The 22,019-nt window shown below is 36.3% G+C and overlaps 1 protein-coding gene across 17 annotated transcripts in view; it reads left to right on the top strand.

The window, feature by feature from the left end:
• Positions 1–22,019, top strand: part of RBMS3 (RNA binding motif single stranded interacting protein 3) — a gene marked incomplete at its 3' end in the record, with an annotated part of 1,241,782 nt that overhangs the window by 1,207,575 nt on the left and 12,188 nt on the right. For 12 of the 17 annotated variants that reach the window (XM_081071716.1, XM_081071717.1, XM_081071703.1 and 9 more), the window contains 2 exons: positions 19,132–19,212; positions 21,597–21,724. In XM_081071716.1, the coding sequence (XP_080927842.1) occupies positions 19,132–19,212; positions 21,597–21,724 (209 nt within the window). Of the gene's footprint in view, positions 1–19,131; positions 19,213–21,596; positions 21,729–22,019 lie in introns of those variants that run through there. The other 5 variants (XM_081071712.1, XM_081071706.1, XM_081071710.1 and 2 more) reach the window with 1 other exon arrangement.

Below are 22,019 nucleotides of genomic sequence, written 5' to 3' on the forward strand. Positions count from 1 at the left end.
TAACAGAACAAAAAGATCAATTGTACCTGGAGAAACCCAACATTTAGTGACACTGGAAAGTTATGGGAAAGCCAGTCAGGTAAGAAAGGGGAGTGATATAATAACAGAAATAGTGCCAGGATACATTAGATGTAGAATTCAGTAGCATGTGTGGGGTCAGTACAAATAAAGTGATAGTCTAGTGATAGGGGGTTATTTAATATCCCTTTAAATTACACTCACATTCCATTACATAGTCACTTCTCCTAGGCTCTTCTAAAAACTTTATCACAGAATTATATACCTCTGGAGTCTATCTAACCCACTCTTAATCGTATTTCCTGTTTTCCTTCATCTGAACTTACCTGTGCCCTTTTCTCTGGATTCTTCCAACTCCTTCTTGAGAGCCGATTAGATGGTACAATACTAATTTCTGAATGTGTTAACATTAACCCTACTGATGGAATCTCAGGCCCTGTGGCAGATTGGTTCCACATTAGTTGCAAGGCAGATGCAGAATGATGGCAGTCATTCTCCATAAGAGTTTCCTAAGAAATCTCAAAAAATTCTGTTAATTAAGTCTCCTAATTGAGAAAAGTTCTTGAGATGCTGTAAACAGTAATGAAAAATATTTAAAGTAATTAGGCAAATTGGATTTGGAGAAACATTAGAAAGGGACAACCAACTATTGATGTCAGAAAAGGTTCCATTAGCAATTGAGTTTTATTGGCAGGATAAGAGAGGATCAACTGCCTAATAGGCAAGGTATCACAGAGGCCTCTGTGACCCCTGGCCGGCTATGTTTTCAGCCAGTTCTCTCTGAGTTGATGATATTGTATATATTTTTTTTAACTAATGTTCTCTTTTGCCTAGTTTCCCCTTTCAAATTCATATGACCTCCCCCACCACATGGAATAATTAAACACAGCTCAAAATGATTTAATTTCAAAATAGAGGTATCGATTCATGGACCTGAAAATGATGTCACTAAAGACCTGTTTTCTTTCTACTTAGCTACATGCCATCTACACATTCCACAGTCTCACATATGGAAAACTCAGGCTCTCCCCGTCATGGTAGCAAAGTGGCTATTCCAGCAATGGCCTCACATATACTATACCGTGCAAGAGAAAAGATAAGGTCTGACTTATTTCACTTAGCATTATTCTCTCGAGATCCATCCATGTTGTCACAAATGCTCCTATATCATCTTTCCTTAACGCCGAATAGTATTCCATTGTGTATATGTACCACAACTTCTTTATCCATTCATCTATCGAAGGACATTTTGGTTGTTTCCATGTCTTGGCCACCGTAAACAAAGCTGCAATGAACATTGGCGTACACGTGTCTCTATAGAGAAATGCTTTTATATTTTTGGGGTAGATACCCAGGAGAGCGATTGCTGGGTCATATGGTAATTCTATTCGTAATTTCTTGAGGAACCTCCACACTGCCTTCCATAGCGGCTGCACCAGTCTGCATTCCCACCAACAGTGTATGAGAGTTCCGTTTTCTCCACAGCCTCTCCAACACTTGTTACTATTTGTTTTGTTGGATCTCGAGAGAATAATGCTAAGTGAAATAAGTCAGACAGAAAAAGCAGAGAACCCTATGATTTCACTGATATGTGGTATATAAACCAAAAAGAACAAGACAAACAAATGAGAAACAAAAACTCATAGACACAGACAATAATTTAGTGGTTACCAGAGGGTAAGGGGGTGGGGGGTAGGTGATGAGGGTAAAGGGGATCAAATATATGGTGATGGAAGGAGAACTGACTCTGGGTGGTGAACACACAATGGGATTTATAGACGATATAATACAGAATTGTACACCTGAAATCTATGTAAATTTACTAACAATTGTCACCCCAATAAAATTAATTAAAAAAAAAAAAAAAGATAAGGTCATTTCTAGAAGTCTCCACAAAGAAGAGAGAATGTTTTCCTTTCGGAAGTTCCAGTAAACATCTTCTCTAGTCTCATTGGCTCTGCTAGGATCATTACCATCTATTTCTGGACAAGAGATTAGGACAAACTCACTGCGGAATCTATCACATTTTTGCTACATGGTTGGGAAAGGGGAACATGAGAATTCCCAAAGAAAATATGGGTTACCATTGAGAAGGGGAAATGGACACTGAGTAAGGAAAAAAATATTCGTTGCACCTGCCCTCTTGTCATTTTTCTTTATATCCTCTAGAATCTACACTTGTAACTTTTGATTGATTTTTGCTTTTGATCTTGTCACAGTTTAGTCATTGATCCATCTTTCTAAGTTTAACTTCTTGTTTTATAAATATCCTTTAGATAAGAATTAAGGATATTCTTTTTTAAAAATTCAAACTCATATATTTTATTTTCTATAAGAGTACATGAAATTCATTAAGGAAGAGATTGATTTATATTTGCCACTATAAAATCCATAGCATCTTAAACATGGTTAGCTGTCATAAATATTTTTGAATGATATTTAGGAAACACAATTCCTTTGATCACAAGGAAAATAAAAACAGGACCAAAACTCTAGAAAAATCTATAGTTAATGCTCTAGGTAGACAGTGTCCATAGTAGCCTGTGAGTTAATGAAAGGGTATCCCCAGATCCTAAAAAGAAACTAAAGTGTCTGGGATAAAGAAGTCTGAGACAGATGAATTAAGGGGTCCAGGAAAAGGAAAATAAGGAGATAAAAATTCAGGGTAGTGTAATAATAATCTATATTGATTTTTCTTTCTGTTTGACTTTGTCTACCTACTTCCTCTATACCACTGCTCAAGGAAGTGTGTTCCTGGTCCCTCTGTTACTTATGTTTTATATCTCTTAGTTCTATTCCTTTTCGGTACTACTTCTTACATGCTTCTTTCAATGATCAAGCCCTTTATTTCTTATTTTCCCAGTGGATAGGAAATATTAAAATTTGGAGTAACTTTTCAACCCTTTTGAATCAATTGTATCCAATTTACTCTCTTTGTTTAAGAAGGTAATCCAGATGTCACTGACTCCCCCAATATTTTGAAACCAGATGAGATTGGCTGGAATCCCCAATTCTATACCCTTTGGAAGTCCAGGGCTTTCTGCAATATGTATTTAAGTTTGTGAGAGCATTTAGTCACCTTTCTGCTCTCTCTTGTCCATATGTTGATTCAGAAGTGAAATTTACCCCTTTTCCAGTTTTCCCACAAAAATCTTCCTCAGAGTAACATTAATAAAGACTTGGGGTGTGTTCAGTGGTGGAAACATAATGACAATTTAAACAATGTCAGCTGAATTTGAAGATGCATCTCTGTCCTTAAAATGCTCATTGGCTGCTTCCTTACGGCGGGATTTCACCAGCCTTTCCTCTCTTTCTTATGCTCAGACTCATGCTGCTCATGGGCACCTCGCTCCTCTCTCTTTTTTTCTCTAGCTCCTGCAGGTTTCCTTTCTCTCCCTCTATCTCAGAAACACAAGTTCCTCCCACTTATCCCCTTTATAACTATCATTTCATGTAGGGTAACTGTCACCCATGCCTTTTGCACTGTCCATTCTAAGTGTCTTATCAATTTAATTTCCAAGAAAAAATAAGTGAGCATTTCCTACGTAAGCTGATTTCTGATCCTGTCAAACTATTCAGATAATGAATTTTTTGTCTTATCATAATAATATGAATAAAAAAAATAAACCCATTAAGAATAACAGTTCCCCTCTATTGGGTTCTTAATGTGTACCCAGCCCAATGCTAAGAACTTTGTGTGCATTATTTCACTAACAGTTCTTAAAAACCTTTAAAATATAAATGTTTGACTCCACTTTATAGTAAGAAAATGAGATTTATAAATAAAAACCCAGATCTTTAACCATAATGCTAACCTAGTCAATGTAGATATATTTTCCTAGATTTATTGGATAATGTTATTATGCTACACACTTTAATTTTATTTCACACTGCCTTGAAAATCTTAAATTAAAAATTACTTTGAAATCTCCATTGTTACAAAGGTAATGATTATTTTTTTTTGGGGGGATGCACTGATAATTGTGTAATCTTATACCAGTGCTCAAATCCAGAAATCCTTTTGCAATGTATATCAACAACCCTCCCACAATATGAGATTTTTCACTTTTTATCTTTTTTTATTCCAGAAGACATGAATATTTCCCATGAACTTCATTATCTTCATCATTAATGTGCTAAATTTGAAGCATAGGGTTAGACTAACTTATGTTTTAAATGTTTTTCAAACTATCATGATAGACTATGAGTCAACCCCAAATCAGTTTATTGTCAAGCATCTAGATGCTAGAAAATAAAACAAACAGAATGCATTTATAAAATAAGGTATTTACACGTTAAATTTGAGCACCAAAAATACTGAGTTAACCTGTTAATAGTATGCCCCAAAGCATAATAATTAATATACTCAAAAACAGAAGCAACAACAAAGAACAAGAAACAAAACCAGAAGAAAACAAGTTCAGTTATGCCACTAGATTATGTTATGGATACAAGGTTTAGATATCTTTCAGAGAAGCTTTTCTGATCAATACCAACAATAAATAAGGAGAGTTATTATTAGGTTTCTCTTCTCCCTGTCCATTTAGAAATTGTGAAAGCATTAGTGAATTAAGAAGAGTAATACCAAAGGTGGTTTTTAATGAGCATTTTTCAAGATGTATTCATTTGTTACAGTTCCATAGAAGAAACATCTGCTTAGGTTTAGCTTGAACTTGAATTAAAATGTATAGTCATTTTTTCTTTCTTTCTTTCTTTCTTTCTTTCTTTCTTTCTTTCTTTCTTTCTTTCTTTCTTTCTTTCTTTCTTTCTTTCTTTCTTTCTTTCTTTCTTTCTTTCCTTCCTTCCTTCCTTCCTTCCTTCCTTCCTTCCTTCCTTCCTTCCTTCCTTTCTCTTTCCTTTCCTTTCCTTCTTTCCTTCCTTTCCTTCCTTCTTTTCTTCCTTCCTTCCTTCCTTCCTTCCTTCCTTCCTTCCTTCCTCCCTCCCTCCCTCCCTCCCTCCCTCCCTCCCTCCCTCCCTCCCTCCCTCCCTCCCTCCCTCTCTCTCTCTCTCTCTCTCTCTCTCTCTCTCTCTCTCTCTCTCTTTCATTTTTTTTAACTCTCACGAGTAAATGGCCTATAGTAATGAGCAGATGGGGAAACATAAGAAGAAAGAATATTTACAGATCCAACAAGTAATAGTTTTAGTATTATTTCCAGGCATTTACATATCAGGTTTGTGAAACCATCTGAGGCTTCACCTGGCCTGGCTGGAACTTAGAGATGAGCAAATGCTAACAGGCCTCTTATCCTCATCTCCTAAATCACTCTCCTAATGCAATCTTTCTGGGACTTCTATGTTCAGACAGTCTTTATCCCCCAGACACTCCACACTACTTGTCCAATGGATTGCCCATTTACTACCAACCTCACATGGTATTTTTTCCTTTGTGTCCCTCTAAAAACACTTTTTAAAACCCAAAGATAAGATTTTCTACATTCTTCTGCTCTACACAAAACTCTTCCTCATGTTTTACCTAAAATCTGGTTTGTCCTAAGAATTTGTCCTTCTTTACGCACGCTCTCAAATGGAAACATCGTTTATTCTTGAAACCAACGGAACTGCAAGGAAGTGTTGTTGGGCTTCTATATCACTGATGCCTGTTCTAGACCTGTGCAAATTTCTTCCTTGTTTAATGATCACAATGTTCCAGGATACTGTCTTCTTCCCCTTCTTTGTGCTACTCCCTGTTGTTCTCCTTGCCAACCCACACATTCAATATGGCGTCTTGTCATTAGTCTCCTCTTGCCTCCAACTCCTGCCTCATTAATATCCTAGTGTCAACATTTCTTAACCTCTTTGATTCCAGTGACCTTTGCTTTATGCTACTGCAGCCTCAGAGACCACATTTTGTACCTAACCATGGTGGCTCCCCCTCTGAATCTTAAAACCCTCATACCTGCTTTATCAGATTCATTCTTGCATCTTGCCTTTTCCACTTAGGTCATCACCTCCCCCTAGTTCATTTCTGTTCTTCTCCAGCCTAGAAAACGTTGTGCATCACTTCAACTTTTCTGTTGCCAACACCTTCACTGCCACCGTTAATAATAATGGCCCTTGAAATTATTTTATTTATCTTTGGGTAATCTCTCTCTCTAATTCTCCAGTGAAATCATTCTGGATACTCACCTCTCAACCTATTCCAGTGAAAAGAGTTCCAACGTTCACCTTTCTGCTCACAATACTCCAGCAATACTCTTGGGCAGGGCACTTGTCCCCGTTTTCTCAGAGACGATGAAGGATATCAGATGTGAATTCCATCTCTTTCCTGATCCCTACCCTATGAATTAATTGATTCTGGCATTCAGCCCCATATTCATTTCTTTAATTACAGAAGAAAAGGTGAATTTTCTATCTTAGACCTACTTATCCACCTTGGCCCAGTGCTGTCTTTTCCACCTTTTCAAAACCATATTATTTCATACCGCTGATCTCAGCCTCAACCTCACCTTCAAAATACTTTTCAACAGAGCACCCCACAGCCTTGACTAATGAAAATTTCACTTTTCCTGTGATGGGAGACCTTCCACATTTGGTATCTTGCCTCCTTTATTCCTGATACAGTTAGATTTTTTTTTTTTTAATTTTAAATTGTTTTGTAATTGGATCCAGTTTCTTCTCAGATACATAGAGGATGTAGGGCAATATTTTTTTTCTTTTTCTGAGATCCTTTTCTCTTAATTTTAATTTTGTTTCCTTCATCCCAGCTCTAATTATGCAAAAAAAAATGTTTTAAAGAAAGAAACCTGTTTTCTTAGCTAACCTACTCTCCCTTTCTGATGTTCTCCTTGTAAAAATGGTTTTTCATTCAGACTGAATTCCTGCTTAATGCAGCTAAGATGTTGTCACCGAGACCTGCAGTAGTTCTTGCAGTTTGAATTCCTGAATGAACCTGCTTTTGACCTTTCTAACTAACTTAAAGTTCCTAATATTTGAAGGCCCCAATCAAGATTCTCCACAAATATCAGGCATTTTTAATCAAAGAATTTCATTGAGTCTAGGAAAGTTTCATCTCTTCCAGTAATAATTGTCATTAGCTTTATTGTATGCTTTAATGTGCTTCTAAAGAAATACCAAACCACTGAGGACACATTCTAATCATATTTTGTTCACTAATTCATTTATGGCACAGGCAATGTATTATTCAGGGTTCTCCAGAGAAACAGAACCAGTAGGGTATGTGTAGATAGATACATAGAAGAAGAGATTTGTTATATGAATTGGCTCATGTAATTATGGAGGCTGAGAAATCCCATAGCCTGCCATCTGCAAACTGAAGAACTGGGAAAGCTGGTGGGATAATTCAGTTCTAGTCTGAAGGCCTGACAAACAGTATAACCACTTAATAGCTCTCAGTCTGGGCCCTGAGAATGAGGGACCATTGGTGTAAGTCCTGGAGTCTGCACGCCTGAGAACCAGGAGCTTTCTCCATAGGCAGGAGAAAATGGATGTCGCAGCATAAGAAGAGATAGAAAGAATTTGCTCTTCCTCCACTTCTTGTTCAATTCAAGCCCTTGGTGGACTGGATGATGCCCACTCACATTGATCAGCTTTACTCAGTCTACCAATTCACATACTAATTTTTTCCAGAGAAAACCCTCAAAGACACACTCAGAAATAATGTTTTGCCAGATGTGGGCATCCCTTAGCCCAGTCAAGTTGACACATAAAAATTAACCATCACAGGCAACAAGACAAAAACAAAAGATTGGGATTTCTGTGCTCTTCCCTGAACAACTGTATAGTTCCTGTGAACTATACAGCTTGAGGTTTTCATCCAGAGTTCTTAATTATTCATTCATCCATTCAAAATATTCAGATGAAGTGTTAACGATGATCAGTCAGATATAGGAGCACCCACGGTTTGATTGTAACAGAGGTACAGATAAAGAGCTGTTGAATGTCAGAAGAGAAAGTCATCACTTCCACATTGAGGTCCAAAGCAAGGCTTCCTACAAGAATTTGTCATTTGGACTTAGTTTGAGAGACAGCTTTTGGATGTGTGTTGTATGCGGGTAGAAAGAGGTTAGAATACAGTGTAAACAAACAACTTGCAGAGAAGAATTACAAAGGGAGTGCTCTTCACCATGCGCGGGCAAATTTGCGTATAGCCAAACATAAGTGAGATGATGTAAGTCACAGTGATTCTAAGAACTCCTTGGGATTGGGTTGAAATTTACCCCAAGATAACATCCTTTGTCTCTCCATTGTTTGACAGCTGTCATCAAACAAACTTTTCTCCAATTCTTGTGGCAAAGAGTGGAATCTGGACTCTGGCATCAGAAAGTCTATTCCCTTCCAGTCCTCCTTTCTATCTTTTTACCCTAGCTCTTTACTTTAAATTCTTCATACTTATCCTTGGAGGCAAGAATAATATCTGTAGCCTGGGAGAAACTGCGTCACTATGTTTTGGCATTGCAAAAGTTACATATGCTCATATAGAGTATTACCACTGAAATTTTTTCCCCCTAAATATGTACCGTTCGTCGAAGTATTCTTCTCAAATACCTTTATGTCCTATTTTGTAGTTTCCAATTTGTTGTTGCTTTCTATTCTTTCCTCCTTATTTAGAATGTAGCTCCGTCTCTCTTTCTTTTCCCTCTTCCTCACTACTTACCTTCATTTGTCCCCAAGTGATCGTAGATCAGTCCCTAATATGAATATTCTAACTAGTTGAGTAAGTCAAGTTTTATCTCTGAAAGTCTCGTGACTGAAAAAACCAAACACATTAAATAAAAATGTTTAATGACTCTTCCATAGACTGAACTCTTTCAAAGGACATTTTAAAGTTACCCTCAACATGTCATCTTGTGGGGTTGTATGTCTATCCATGTCCACTGGGATGATTGGTGCTCATAGAGTGTGGGCCTCAGGTGGTTGAAAGAAAATGTTTTGTGTGGTAGCGGAATTTACTATGGGTGGCAGCCTAGATAAGTTCCCTTTCACTTTGGCTGAAGTGTCTTTACCTCGTCCAATTTAATGTTTTAGTCACAAACTAAAATAGAAAACAACAAAGCTTCCAGGTATATCGAAGACTTCTTAGTTCATTTGTCTATCTTTGTTTTTACAAAGTCCCTCAGTTCTTTCATTTCCAAAATATAGAAGCAAGTCTGGTCTCCTAGTAGAAAGATTAAATGAGCCTGAAGAAGCTGAGGACATTAGTTGTCGGACTGAGTGTTCTGTAAGTTTCTGAAAGAACCATACAGATAATAGGTCAGTCAGGTAATTTGTTGAAGTGATTTCTACTTGACACTTTCAAATTTAGAGACTGATTTAAATAAATGTTGATTTAATCTCAACAGCCTCTCTCATTTGACGAGGCCATCACTTTACAGAGACTTTTGAATTATTTACCATCAATAAACCCTGCTAAGAGGCAAAACAATAGAGAATGTTAAGAAACAACAAGGAGGGTATAAACAAGCAGGAACCTTAACACAAAATGGAAAGACTACCAGAAGAAAATAGTAATAATATAAAAGATCAATTCACTAGGATATAATTACCTCCTCTGTTCCAGGTTACTGTGGTAAATGTAAGATTGGCAATAGTGAATAATACATAAAATTAAATAGCTTTATATATGTAAGAGCAGGAAGGAGAAATGAACTCTCCAGGATTCCCAATGGATTAACAAAAAAACCTGTTTCTTCTGGGCTGTATCAGGTCCTATTGCCCAATCCATCCTTTAACGCTATAGTATTTGCTTACCTAATACTTGGCACATAATAGGAGCTTAATACAATTTTATTGAATGTTGTTATAAGTGAATTTAGAATATATACCCATCATTGGCCTCTTATTTCTAAGTTCTTCACTTCTGGTGATCTGTTCTCTACCATATCCTACAATTTGTAATTTGTAATTAACAACCACTATACCAACTCCAAATCTCAATTTCAAACGTTAGCTCAATTTCAGACATGCTACTCTCTACCACCTTATTCCTTCTACCAACTTCTTTAATGACCCTTGCCGCAATAATTCTTTGACACCATTAAGACTTCCTATCTGTTTATTACCTACCACTTTGTCAGTATCAGTTTCCCCTTCATTTGCTTACATCTATGCCTGGTTTAGATTTCATAATAGAGCATTCACTTTCATTCATGTGCTCTCACCTCCCTTGGCTCACTCTCCTTCCATCGTGCTCTCCTGGTAAAACTTTGATCTCCTTGCATTCAATTCTCAGTCTGCTCTATTCCTTTGAACAGTTGAATATGGCTACAGTAAAACATGCCACCAATGCTGATGAGTTTCGCATTAATTTTGTGAGGACACAACTTAAATGGACCCTGAGCAATGTCTACAAATCTTACTACATAACCTTGGTCCATTTGCTCTCTCAAGACAACTATTTCATACCTTCTCCTAAAACCGCCACCTCTCCCTTTCACCTCACATCTGGACTCACAAAGAGAAACAATGAGAAGGGAACACAGGTACCTTACAAATTTCCCAACCTTCTCACACCTGATTCCATTCAATCTATCCTGTTTAAATAGGTTTTCCCTACTCTCGTCTAAGTTCAACCTTTCCTTTTCTCTGTTGGTATTTTTCTCTTTTTTGTAAACGCTTTTATAGAACTATAACAAATGTACAGAAGTGTGCACAATTCATAAGTTGACAATTCAATAAGTTTTACAAAGTGTAAATAGTCATGTGTCCACCACCTAGATCAAGATATAAAACGTCCCACTATTCCAGAAGCCTTTCTTGCTTCTGTCCTCAGCCTTTTTATTATTCCCACCGCCTTGACGTGTATACCATAGATTTGTTTTGAGCGTTTTTAAACTTGAAGTAAATAGAATCATACAGTATGATACTTTTTGTGTCAGCTTTTTAAAAAATCCAACAATAGATCTGTAAGAGTCATTCATATTTATAGAGCAAGTCTTTTATTGTTTATATTATACAGTACATTATAATTTGTTAATTCTACTATAGACATACGTTTAGATTATTACATACACCGAAGAGTGTGATTGCTTAGTGACAGTTTCCATAAATGTTCTGTGTCTTTGGTACCGCCACGAAGTTTTACAGAGTGAATGAATGTACAAATTTAGACTCCTGCTGGCAGTGTATGAGAATTCTTGTTGTCTGCATCCTGTCCACCACTTGGTATTGTCAGTCTTTTTCACTTTTGCCATTCTGGTAGGAGTGCAGTGTTATAGCATCGTACTTTTAACTTGATTTCCCTGACGAACAATGAGTGAAGTTATGTATTCATATGCACATTGGCCATTTGAATCTTCGATATTCTCTTTCTAGATGTGTCTGAGTTGTTGTTTTGTTTTTTTATTGAAGTTTCTTGAAATAATTGTCGATTCACATGTACTTGTAAGGAGTAATATGGAGAGATCCCATATAGAATTGCTTCAATTTCCCTCAATATTTTGCAAAACTGTAGTATAATAGTTTGGGATATTGACATTGACACAATCCACAAATCACATTCATATGTGCCCAGTTTTACTTATACACATTTGTTTGTGTATTAAGTTCTGTACACTTTTTTACCTTTATGGATTTTTTTTTTCTGTACCACGATGGTCAAGGTACTGAATAGTGTCAGTATCGCAAGGATCCCTTCTGTTGCCTTTTTATAACTATACCTACTTTCCTATTACTCCCCTACCCCCATCCCTAATCCTTAGCAACCACTAACCCTGTTTTCTACTTTAAATTTTTTCTCATAAAAATGTTATATATGGAATCATATTGTATATAAAGTTTTGTGTTTTTTTTTCCCTCAGCATACTTCCCTGGAGAGTCATTGAAGTTACTGGGTGTATTAATAGATTATTCAAACTCATTTTTAAAACTTGGCTTCTCTGTCCTACTGATTTGTAGATTTGCTAAAATTTTATTTAGGAAATTTATATAAATATTTATAAGAGATAATAGGCTATAGTTTTTTCTTCTTGTAATGTCCTTGTCAATTTTGGTATAAGGAGTATGCTAGCTTCATAAAATAAGTTGGGAAGTGTTCCTTCTTTATTTTTCTCTGGAAGAATTTATGTAAGATCAGCATTACTTATTTCTTACATATTTGGAAAATTCAGCAGAAACTCAATTTCTGTAGTAAAGAATTGTTCAGATTTTCTGTTTCTTTTTGTGTCAGTCTTGATATATTGTGTTATTCAACAAATTTGTTTATTTCATCTAAGTTGTCAAATTTATAGGCATTAGGTTGTTCATAATAGATTCTTGTTATGTTTTCTACATCCTCACCTCCCATTCTTTGTTGAACCCAATAAGTCTTTTATTCCCACTACTCCATTAAAAATATGCTTTCATAATTGCCTCCATTCCTACATATTTGATGTACATTCTGAAATCTGATGTACAATTAGTTCTCAGTGTTTTTTTTTTTAAATCTGATTTACTTATGTTTATTTCCTGAGTTGTCTTTGTGAGCCATTGTATCTCTCCTCTGTCCCATCTTTCTCTAGATATTATGTTACCTATTGCAAAAGAAAGAAAAAGAGAGAGAGAGAGAGAGAGAGAGAGAGAGAGAGAGAGAGAGAGAGAGAAAGGAAGGAAGGAAGGAAGGAAGGAAGGAAGGAAGGAAGGAAGGAAGGAAGGAAGGAAGGAAGGAAGAAAGAAAGAAAGAAAGAAAGAAAGAAAATGAGAAGGGGAAAGGAGAGGATTCATTGATTCATGGTGTCTATATAGAGTTGTTTCAAGTGCAAATTGTAAAACATAGTTTCTTAATCAGCTATATTTCCATAGCATCATCTTTTATTTTCATTGCTACCACAATTATCTGTGCACATGCTTGAAACTAATGGACTTTTTTTTTCTTAATACATTCATGAAAATTTCTTTCTCTGAAAAATTGAAGGCCTCCATAACCTGTGATCACAAGAGGATGGCTACTTCTCACTGTTGTGCAGGGGATAAAATTTTGTAAATTTCCAAGCTGAGAACAACCTCCAGGAGTCTTTCTTATTACTCTCTTTCCTGTATGCCATCAACAAATGGCTCACATCCCAGGATATGATGACGATCTGTATTTTTTATTTCATAGTTGAACATAGAACTCTCTGTGGGTTATGTTCAGTATTATTCTGGGGAACAAGATGGGATAATATAGGCTCTGAGGAATTCTGGGCTCCATTTCTATCAAGCCCACTAACTGGACTTCTTTTGAGGGTTTTTAACATTACTATTATGGGTAGAGATCCCACTTCATTCTCCAACATGTCATTGGCAGAAATGAAAAGGACATAGGAAGAACGGAGAAGTAGGGTCCAGGTAGGAGTCCAGCCTTACTGTACATATTCTATTGGTTATCCTTGCCTTTCAAGGAGAATCTCTCCAGCTCTCTTCCTCTCTATGGATAGTCTCTCATTTATTGAGTGGCATTAAAATCTGAGAATTACACTCCAGGCCGTTATTACTATCACGGGAAATAATACATAATTGCCATTCCAAATTCAGGTATTGCTCCCCAACTGAGATTATACTAGTTCACAAATCCAAGAAATATGTCCCTCAAAACTGTAGAATACCTCTACCTGAGGTACACTGGGCCTCTCCTTCAGCCACTCACCCAACCCTGACCAATCATAACTCAGGTTGTTCCCTTTATCCTCAAGCATCCTTTATTAAAAGAATCTTGGTCCTAGATGATATTGAAAGTAGTTCACACTACATCCTGTTAGCGTCATCTACCACAATTGCTGCTTTCTCTGCTCAACTTCTTTTCTGAGGTCTGTTTTCAAAACTTTCCTGTATCCCTCTCTTGCTGCAAAACAGGTTCTTGGTTTATGCTACAGGAAAGAATTCAAGGATGCACTAAATAAGCCAAGCAAGCAGAGGATTTATTAAAAGGAGGAGAGGATAGTACACTCCCAAAATAGTGGGAGTAGGCAGGCCAGGAGAAGAGCAATTGCCCTGAACAACAAAGAAGCCTAGAAATGTGTTATTTTCAAAATTAGGGCACAAAATATTCAAGACTTATGGGTGGTATTGCAGGCATTCCTAGGTGGGTCCTCACTAACCATTCCTTTCCATTGGCAGGTAGGCTTCTCTTGTCCTTATTGGAACTGTCATGGCAATATAGGGGGTGAAGATTTTCTTTAACCAAAATGCTAATAAGATTGGAGTCCATTATAATTAACTAAAGTTCACCTTGAGGGAGGAGATGTTGTCTTGAATCTGTTCTCAGCCTTCGAAATCTAGTTCTGGCCGATCTGGTGATCTGGTAGCTGCACCTTTTTTTAAGAATGATCTCATCTCTTATCTCCTTTGTCCCACCCTCCCCCGCCCTAGAACCTTCCTCCTTCTCTTCCTACCCCCTCTCCCCATGCGGCACTATTCTTTCTGCCTATGATAACACTTCTCATTGACTTTCTGGGTTTGATTGGACCTGGGTTTGACTTTCCTTGCTGAAATTTGTTAGGCAGATTTATGAATTTTATAGTATGGACTAGAAGCACAAATTTACAATCTAAATACTATAATGATAACTCCAAATGAGGAAGTTTAATGAATTGTTTTAAGAAATTCCAAAAATTGAAACGTTGGCACTTTCTTGCCAGTCCTTTGCTTTACAAATAATAAAAATAACAAGTTTCCTTGCAAAAAAATATATAAAACATTCTTGATTTGTTTTGCTTTGGTAGGAAACAGAAAGTAAATTCAAAACTAAAACTTTAGAGTTTTCTTTCTATGTTTCCTTGGAAATAATCAACAACAATTCACCAGTAACAGAAACAGTTTGCCCTAACTTAAATAGGCAAAAACAGAACTCCTCTCCCTTTTCACCATTTTTCTCCCTCTCTTTATGTAACTGTCTTGGTGATGCAGTGTCTAGACTTCTTGGAACAAGTGATGGAGTCTGGAATTTATTCTGTGGGTTTGAAAATGGCTATTCAGGTCTCCTACATACTTACATGTGAAAATTTGGTGCTTTCAGAATATGTAAAATCATCAAGTTGTTTACCAAAAATAAAATGTATTCATTAATGTCAAACTTTGAGCAGCAAAATACAGGGCAATATTGCATGGAAGTACTCATCTTATCTATATCATCTCATTGTAATGTGGTTCCCATTAGTCGTCGTATCAAAAACAAAAAATACAAAGTAATTTGTTCTCATGAAAGAATTATGGTAGACTTTTTCTAGTGTTCGAGAAATACCAGTAAAAGAAATTAGCTTAAAGGATGGACATCCATTCTTGTTATGCTTTTAATAAGTAATCAACAAGAATTTATCAAGTCAAAGGGGCATATTTTTTTATATCACAGGTCCTTCTCTTAATCCTGTCATTTGCTAACTGGATAAAATGATAGCAGCCTCAGTCAGAGGCACCCAGATCTAAACAATTTTTTGTGTGCAGCCTGGATTATTAAGTCTGACGTAGTTTGTCTGTGCTCTTAAGGAAATCAAACTGTATGCTTGCAGAGCAAGTTTGGCATTATTTGTCACCAATTATCTAAAGCTGAGAGTTGATCTTACACATAGCTGTAGCCATTTCCTGTAAGTACTTTCTCCTCATTTTACAAGGCTATCACTTCTTGAGGCTTTACCCTAGAAAATGTAAATCTACTACAGAAGAATTTTATTACAAAAGTTTATCCAGAAATAATAGCCTTCCAGGGTATAAAACTCCATAGCATCATTGACTTGTTTAAAATAAATGTCTATTCCTAATTTTCAGAAACCTTTTCAAGCTTGATTTATTAGTTTTTCCATGACAAAAAAAAAAAAAAAATCCAGAAAGGTTGTGTTGTTGTTGTTGAAAGATACACGTGCAACACACTGATTTCAACTGCCTCATTTATACTATAAAATGTCTACTGGTTCTCCTTGGAAGGGCAGCATAAAAGCAAGTTAAGTTATGAAATAAGTTAATCATATAGGGTAACCTTCATAAAAGAAAATTAGGAATTCAGAGTATAAAGTAAAATTTAAAATTATGGAAGTTAAATGACAAAATGTTAATGAAAGGCATATTACTCTATGTTTCCTAATTGGAACTTCAGTTAGTAAAGCCCATTAATTGAAGAAAAAAAAAGATACCTATATTACATGGGATTGATCAAAAGGAAGTTCCTAAGACCTTGTTTACTTAATTTCAAAGGTAATGAATTAGACTGAAAAGTGTGCTGCATTATGAGTCAGAAGAACTGGAGTTTACTCCTATTATGTGTAAGTCACAGTTTCTCAATCTGTAAAATGGGTCAACCATCCTACCTAATACAATATTGTTCTAAAGAGAAGATGAGTATGAATTTACACCTTAAGCAGTTCAATTCAGGTCATGCTCACAACTTCAATGAATGTCATAGGAATCATGAAGATTTACTGATCCAGTTTTACTAAACAAAACACAGATGAGGTTCTGAGTAATTCAGAGTCATTTGAAGAGGCTTTGCTAAGAATTACATAATATACTTTTAATTAACTACACTGCCTGGAACTACAGTTTAGCCTGAGAATCCTAAACATGACTTGGATTCTCCTGTGACCTAGTGAAGATTGCTCTGTATGGCCCAACGCCATGTTCCTAACTCTATTCACAGAAACACCTTCTTAGAGATGCAGATGGTGAAGCAGGTATGGATCAAAGTAGTGTCGTGAAAATGGGTACCAGTGATGTCAGCATCTTATGTAGAGGAAACACATACACACATACTCACTTATTAGGATCAGTGGCAAAGTTTTGAATTACTAACTCTGAAATAGAAAATACTTTAATCTGTGATAAATTATCCTTTTTCTAGTATATTATAATTCTTGGAAAATTGTGACCAAAAGGTAGAACATGAGCCACAACACTATCAATTCTGTGCTTTGATAAATTCATAGTTGATAAAAATATATTCCCACTTGCTACAACTCTACAAGGATTTTCGAGATTCAATTAAAGAAACATTTTTAGAACACTAGTTCTAAGTAAAAACATTAAGTCCTACAAAAAAAAATTTTGAAGTGCTGATTTAATTATCTTTAACTAGGCATCTGTAACATTATTTCTCAGTTTTATATTAAATGTCAATATCAAAGAAGAGAATATGTTATGCAGTATTACTCAAATGTATTGGAACACAGAGAGCTTTCTTCTCAGGTGTAGGGAATACTAAAACAAGGGATATTTAAAACCCACGTAAAACAGGCAAACCACCTGTATGAAATGGGAACTGTTATTCCCAACATACTCTGTAGAGCAGTTTTGTTGGCAAGGCAGACACCTGCCATAGGGTTCCAGATGCAAAATAATAATAAAATGTAACTCCAGAGTCCTGTACTTATTTTAAAAACTGATAGCAATCAGATACCTGAATACTTATTATTAACTTAAAGACACAAGGACAATGAGTTGGGTAAAGTAATTATTTAAACATTATATAAACATTATACATTACGGGGGTGGTGAAATTAATATCTATAATGAACTCAGAATTATCAACAGCTAAGAGTCATGCAAAATTTGTCATTGAAAACGGAAGGCTTTCTTCTCATATCCTTTTATTTAGCCATTGAATAATATCTTATTGAGAACCAGGCATTGTGTGGTATGTCAGACGATGCAGAAATAAGTAAAGCGTGAGCCTATGACTTTAAAGAGATGGTAGTCTGGACAATTTTACTAGAAGAGTGATGAGTGCTGTGAGGGTACAGAGGACAGGGCACAGAAATCTCTGAGAATTTTCAGCTATAAAGCTACATTGGTAATATCACCAGGCCTTTCAAGCAATCACTTTTGGTTCAAGTTACAACATTGTTTAATAGAGATATAAATTGCACTCAATTGTTATTAGTAGCAACACATGGATTAAAGACAACAGTTTGATTTGTTTGATTTTGGGTTGCTTCATTATGGTTGTCTCTATTTTTAGCAAACAGACACAGTAAGACAGAGCTTAGTTTGGGATGGAGATGAGTTTATTCCAAAGTTTCTTTACCGCTCTATTTCTTCATGAATATTGAACAACTGATGAGCTCGTCTCCATTCAATATTTCCCTTGATTCAGAATCATCGTGCTTCTTGGATACTGATATATAAAACACAGTCATTTAGGTTTTGCGTGTTTATGCATGGCCTTAATTTTTTAACAAATTTAGAAGCATAAAAAAAAATCAGAGGCTTGTGATTTTCCATAACAATCCTTTCTCTAACCTTCATGAATTGAGAAATCTTATCTTCATTAGATGATCCTAGTTCTAAAGTTTTGTGATATTCATCAAGTTCAAAAACTCAGAAATATAGTTGATGCTATAGAAAATTCCATTCTGAAAGACTAGAATTTTGAATTTGCAGGGGTAACGTGTATTAGAAATAGGAATATGGGTCATACTTTATGCTGAGGTGGATGAGTATGTCATTTTTCTGAGGCTCCTTTTCTTCATTGGAAAAATACATGTACTCCCAGATACGTACTTTACTAAATGCTACAACTTAGTGAAAAAATGATTGCAATGTTTCATTATTGATGCGGATGAAGAAAATTTGGAGAATTCAAGGGTTTGAAAAGGAAATACTGGCAGCAACTTCAGAATGGAATGCGAGAAGGGAACAAAGGTGACTTCAGTATTCCTTGCAACACTCTAGTTTTTATATATGTTTCAAAACATGATGTGAAAATGATAAAATGATGACCTTTGCCAATTCTGAATATTGCTGCATAAGTATTTTTTGCATTAGTCCTCCATTATTTTGATTTAGAGAAGAATTCATGAATAATGGTATGATTCATTCATTCAACAAATAATTTGTCGAGAGCCTACTATGTGCCAGCTATAAAATAGAGAAAAAAGAAACAGACGTCATCCCTGCCCTCTAGAAGTCCATGTGTTAGATACAAAAGTGAAATGGTTGAGATCTGACATAAAATATTTAAAAAGACAAAGCGAGGGAATGGTGGTCAATGAACTTGTACTGATGCTGTGGAGGTAGGTGGGCTGCTGTTGGTACTAAATCAGTAAGTGAAGGTCATTCCATGTTGATAGAAACTGCCTTCTTTTGGGTCAACGTAGCGTTTAACTTGAATCATACACTGGCTATGGGCCTCATATCTGTGACAGTTTCATGTGATGTCTACTTTTATCGTTGTTTGCAATCCCAAGTTCATCTGCATGTTTCTTTGATTCCCTCTAGTATATGACTGCTGCCGCTCCTATGCAAGGGACCTACATTCCCCAGTACACGCCTGTGCCTCCGACAGCTGTTTCTATTGAAGTAAGTCTGTGTCTGTCTTACAGAAAGAGGGTAGGAGACATAGGTCTCACATACATATACTGTGGGCCCCTGTAAACCAAGGAGTTCTTCCATGTGCTTTCTCTGTTGCTTTAAAACTTCAAATCGCAACCTCAGTCTATGGAAGTCTGTACCTTTACATGCCTATATTTTGTGTTGCACATAAATAAGCTAATTTGCTAGAAAGATATAAAAGAAATGTTATTCTCATATTTAGAGAAAAGAGCAGAAACCAAATCAGTACCACATCAAATGTTAACAACAAATGCTCATACACAGGGAGGGGAAAAAAGCTTGCATCGATTGAATAAGCTGGTTCTCTAGCGCCTTGTTACTCAGAGTGGTCCCTGGACCAGTGTCATCAGCATCACTGGGGAGCTTGCCAGAATTGCAAACTCTCAGACACCACCCAGACCGACTGAATCAGAATTTGCATTTTTTTTTATTGAGGTAACATTCACTGATGACATTATGCACGTTTCGGGAGTGCAACGTTATAACTCCACATCCGTGTACACTACAGTGTGCTTACCACCAAAAGTCTAGTTTCCATTCATGACCATACAGTGGACCCCTGTACTCATTTTGCCCTCCCTCCGCCTCACTTCCCCTCTGGTAACTCCCAGTCTGTTGTCTGTTATCTACGAGTTTGTTTTTGTTTTGTTTATTCAATTATTTTTGTTTTGTTCTATATTCCACATATGAGTGAAATCATACTTTTTTTTGTCTTTTTTCCTTCTGACTTATTTCCCTTAGTGTAATACCCTCAAGATCTATCTATTTTTGTCAACAAATGGCAATATTTCATCTTTTTTTATCACTGAGTAGTATTTCATTGTTTATAGATACCACATCTTCTTTATCCACTTGTCCATTTGGTGTGTGACAAATATTTGCTGCTACCAAGGTTTGAGAAACACAGTTAAAGAGGACGGTGTCATATAATTTAGCAAACCACGGGGGTCCAATGTGTTCCAGACCTATGGGCCCCAAAGAATGTGTCAGTATTAAACAGATTTTAATAAACTTTTCAGAATTCTAAGAATATGTGATTAAAACACATTTTCTTTGCTATATTTAGCTATAAAAAATCATTAGGCCATGAGGTCATTATGAGTGTGGACATTCTAAGCACTTGAAACATAAATGTCTGCCTCATATTTGAGTTTCTCTATTTCTACACCAAAGGTGTATGCTTATCTACAGAATTTTGATGACTATAAAATTATGAAATGCATTTGCCAATGTGGCTTGTTGGAAATAGTCTAACTATAGCTAAATCTAGGATTTTAAAAAAACTCTTTCATTAAGAAAAATATAAGTATACTCTCATGGATTTCCTTGACTTATGCTTATAATGAAAAGCATTGATTCATTGACTGTGTGAAAACACTCATTGAAAATTCACCAGTATCCATACAAGTAAATGCTGCTGGGAGGTTCAGAAAAATGCATAATACTAAATAGTATATTAGGGAAAAAAATAGATCAAATTATATAGGGAGAATTTTCAAAATTGAAAGAATAATTTCAGGGATCTTTAGTTAGTGACAGAGAGTTGACCAAAAACTTCTGAAACCCAATATCACTGCAAGTGTCCCCGGCTATAAGTAAAATCAGGAGGCTATATTCAGATAGATACCTTCCTTAGACCTAGTAACTATCAAATAAAATCAGTCATGCCTCTCTGGAAACCAAACATATGTCCCTGATGATGACCGATTCCAGAAGTTCATTTTTGTTGGCTTCTGTGAGAAACAAGAGAATGAAAGTGTGCAGGCAGGAGCGAATCAAATTGAAGGATGTTTGTTTCTTTTTCTGAAACCTCTAAGTGAAGTCCAGTTCATGTTGTGGAAAATAACACAAATCCAATTTCTGAAGGGAAATCCTGCTTAGCCGTAGCCTTGTAAAAGAATTCCAAATTTTGATGTAGATTTTTATTAAGGTCAGAGTTCATTATTTTGCCAGATCATATGGACATGGTATAGTTCGCTATCTAGCAAAATGCTTGAATATACAATTTTTACAGAAATCCTGCCTGGATTTTTTTTTACTAATTAATTACTATTTAGTGTGGCTGTGTGCAATTATGGTTTAAAAGTTCTAAGTATGGGCAAAATGATTTTCTGACCGTTTGCTCCAAGGACATGTGATGGCAAGGCTTCTTGGTTGCACGTTGAGGTGAATTTCTCAGCCCTTATCCAAATGTGCTCTGCAGTCTTCCTTTGAGTGCTTATTGTGGCTTCATGCAGCTGAGTGCAACTTTAGTCGAGCCAAATAGAAGAGGGGTATTCTCTACGGTCCATCTGGAAGAGGGTTTTTTGATGAAGCCAATAAGACTTTTGTGTTCTTATTTACCTCTTTAGGGTGTTGTTGCTGATACCTCTCCCCAGACAGTGGCACCTTCATCCCAGGACACCAGTGGTCAGCAACAACAAATAGCAGTGGACACGTCCAATGAACACGCATCTGCATACCCTTACCCACAGTCTAAGTAAGTGCGGGCTACACTAAACTCTTTCCGTCAAGAGCAGCCATCTTCACTTGACTCTCTTGTGTTGTAGCTGTTAGCTTTTGCGGCAATACCGACCATCTCAAACTTAGTGAGAAGCATTTATTTCGTTCATGATTATATGGGTTGGTGATTTGAGCTTGTGGATAGGTCTTCTGGTGTTGACTGGGTTTGCTCAAGCACCTGGGGACAGCTGCTGGTCATTTCCACAGCTCTGAGTCTTGGTGTTTGGCTTTTGGTTGAGTGACAGAAGTGAGTGAGCCACATGTTTTTGATC

The sequence above is a fragment of the Rhinolophus hipposideros genome (assembly GCF_964194185.1).
Source record: "Rhinolophus hipposideros genome assembly, chromosome: 14".
In the NCBI taxonomy this organism is placed as follows: Eukaryota; Metazoa; Chordata; class Mammalia; order Chiroptera; family Rhinolophidae; genus Rhinolophus; species Rhinolophus hipposideros.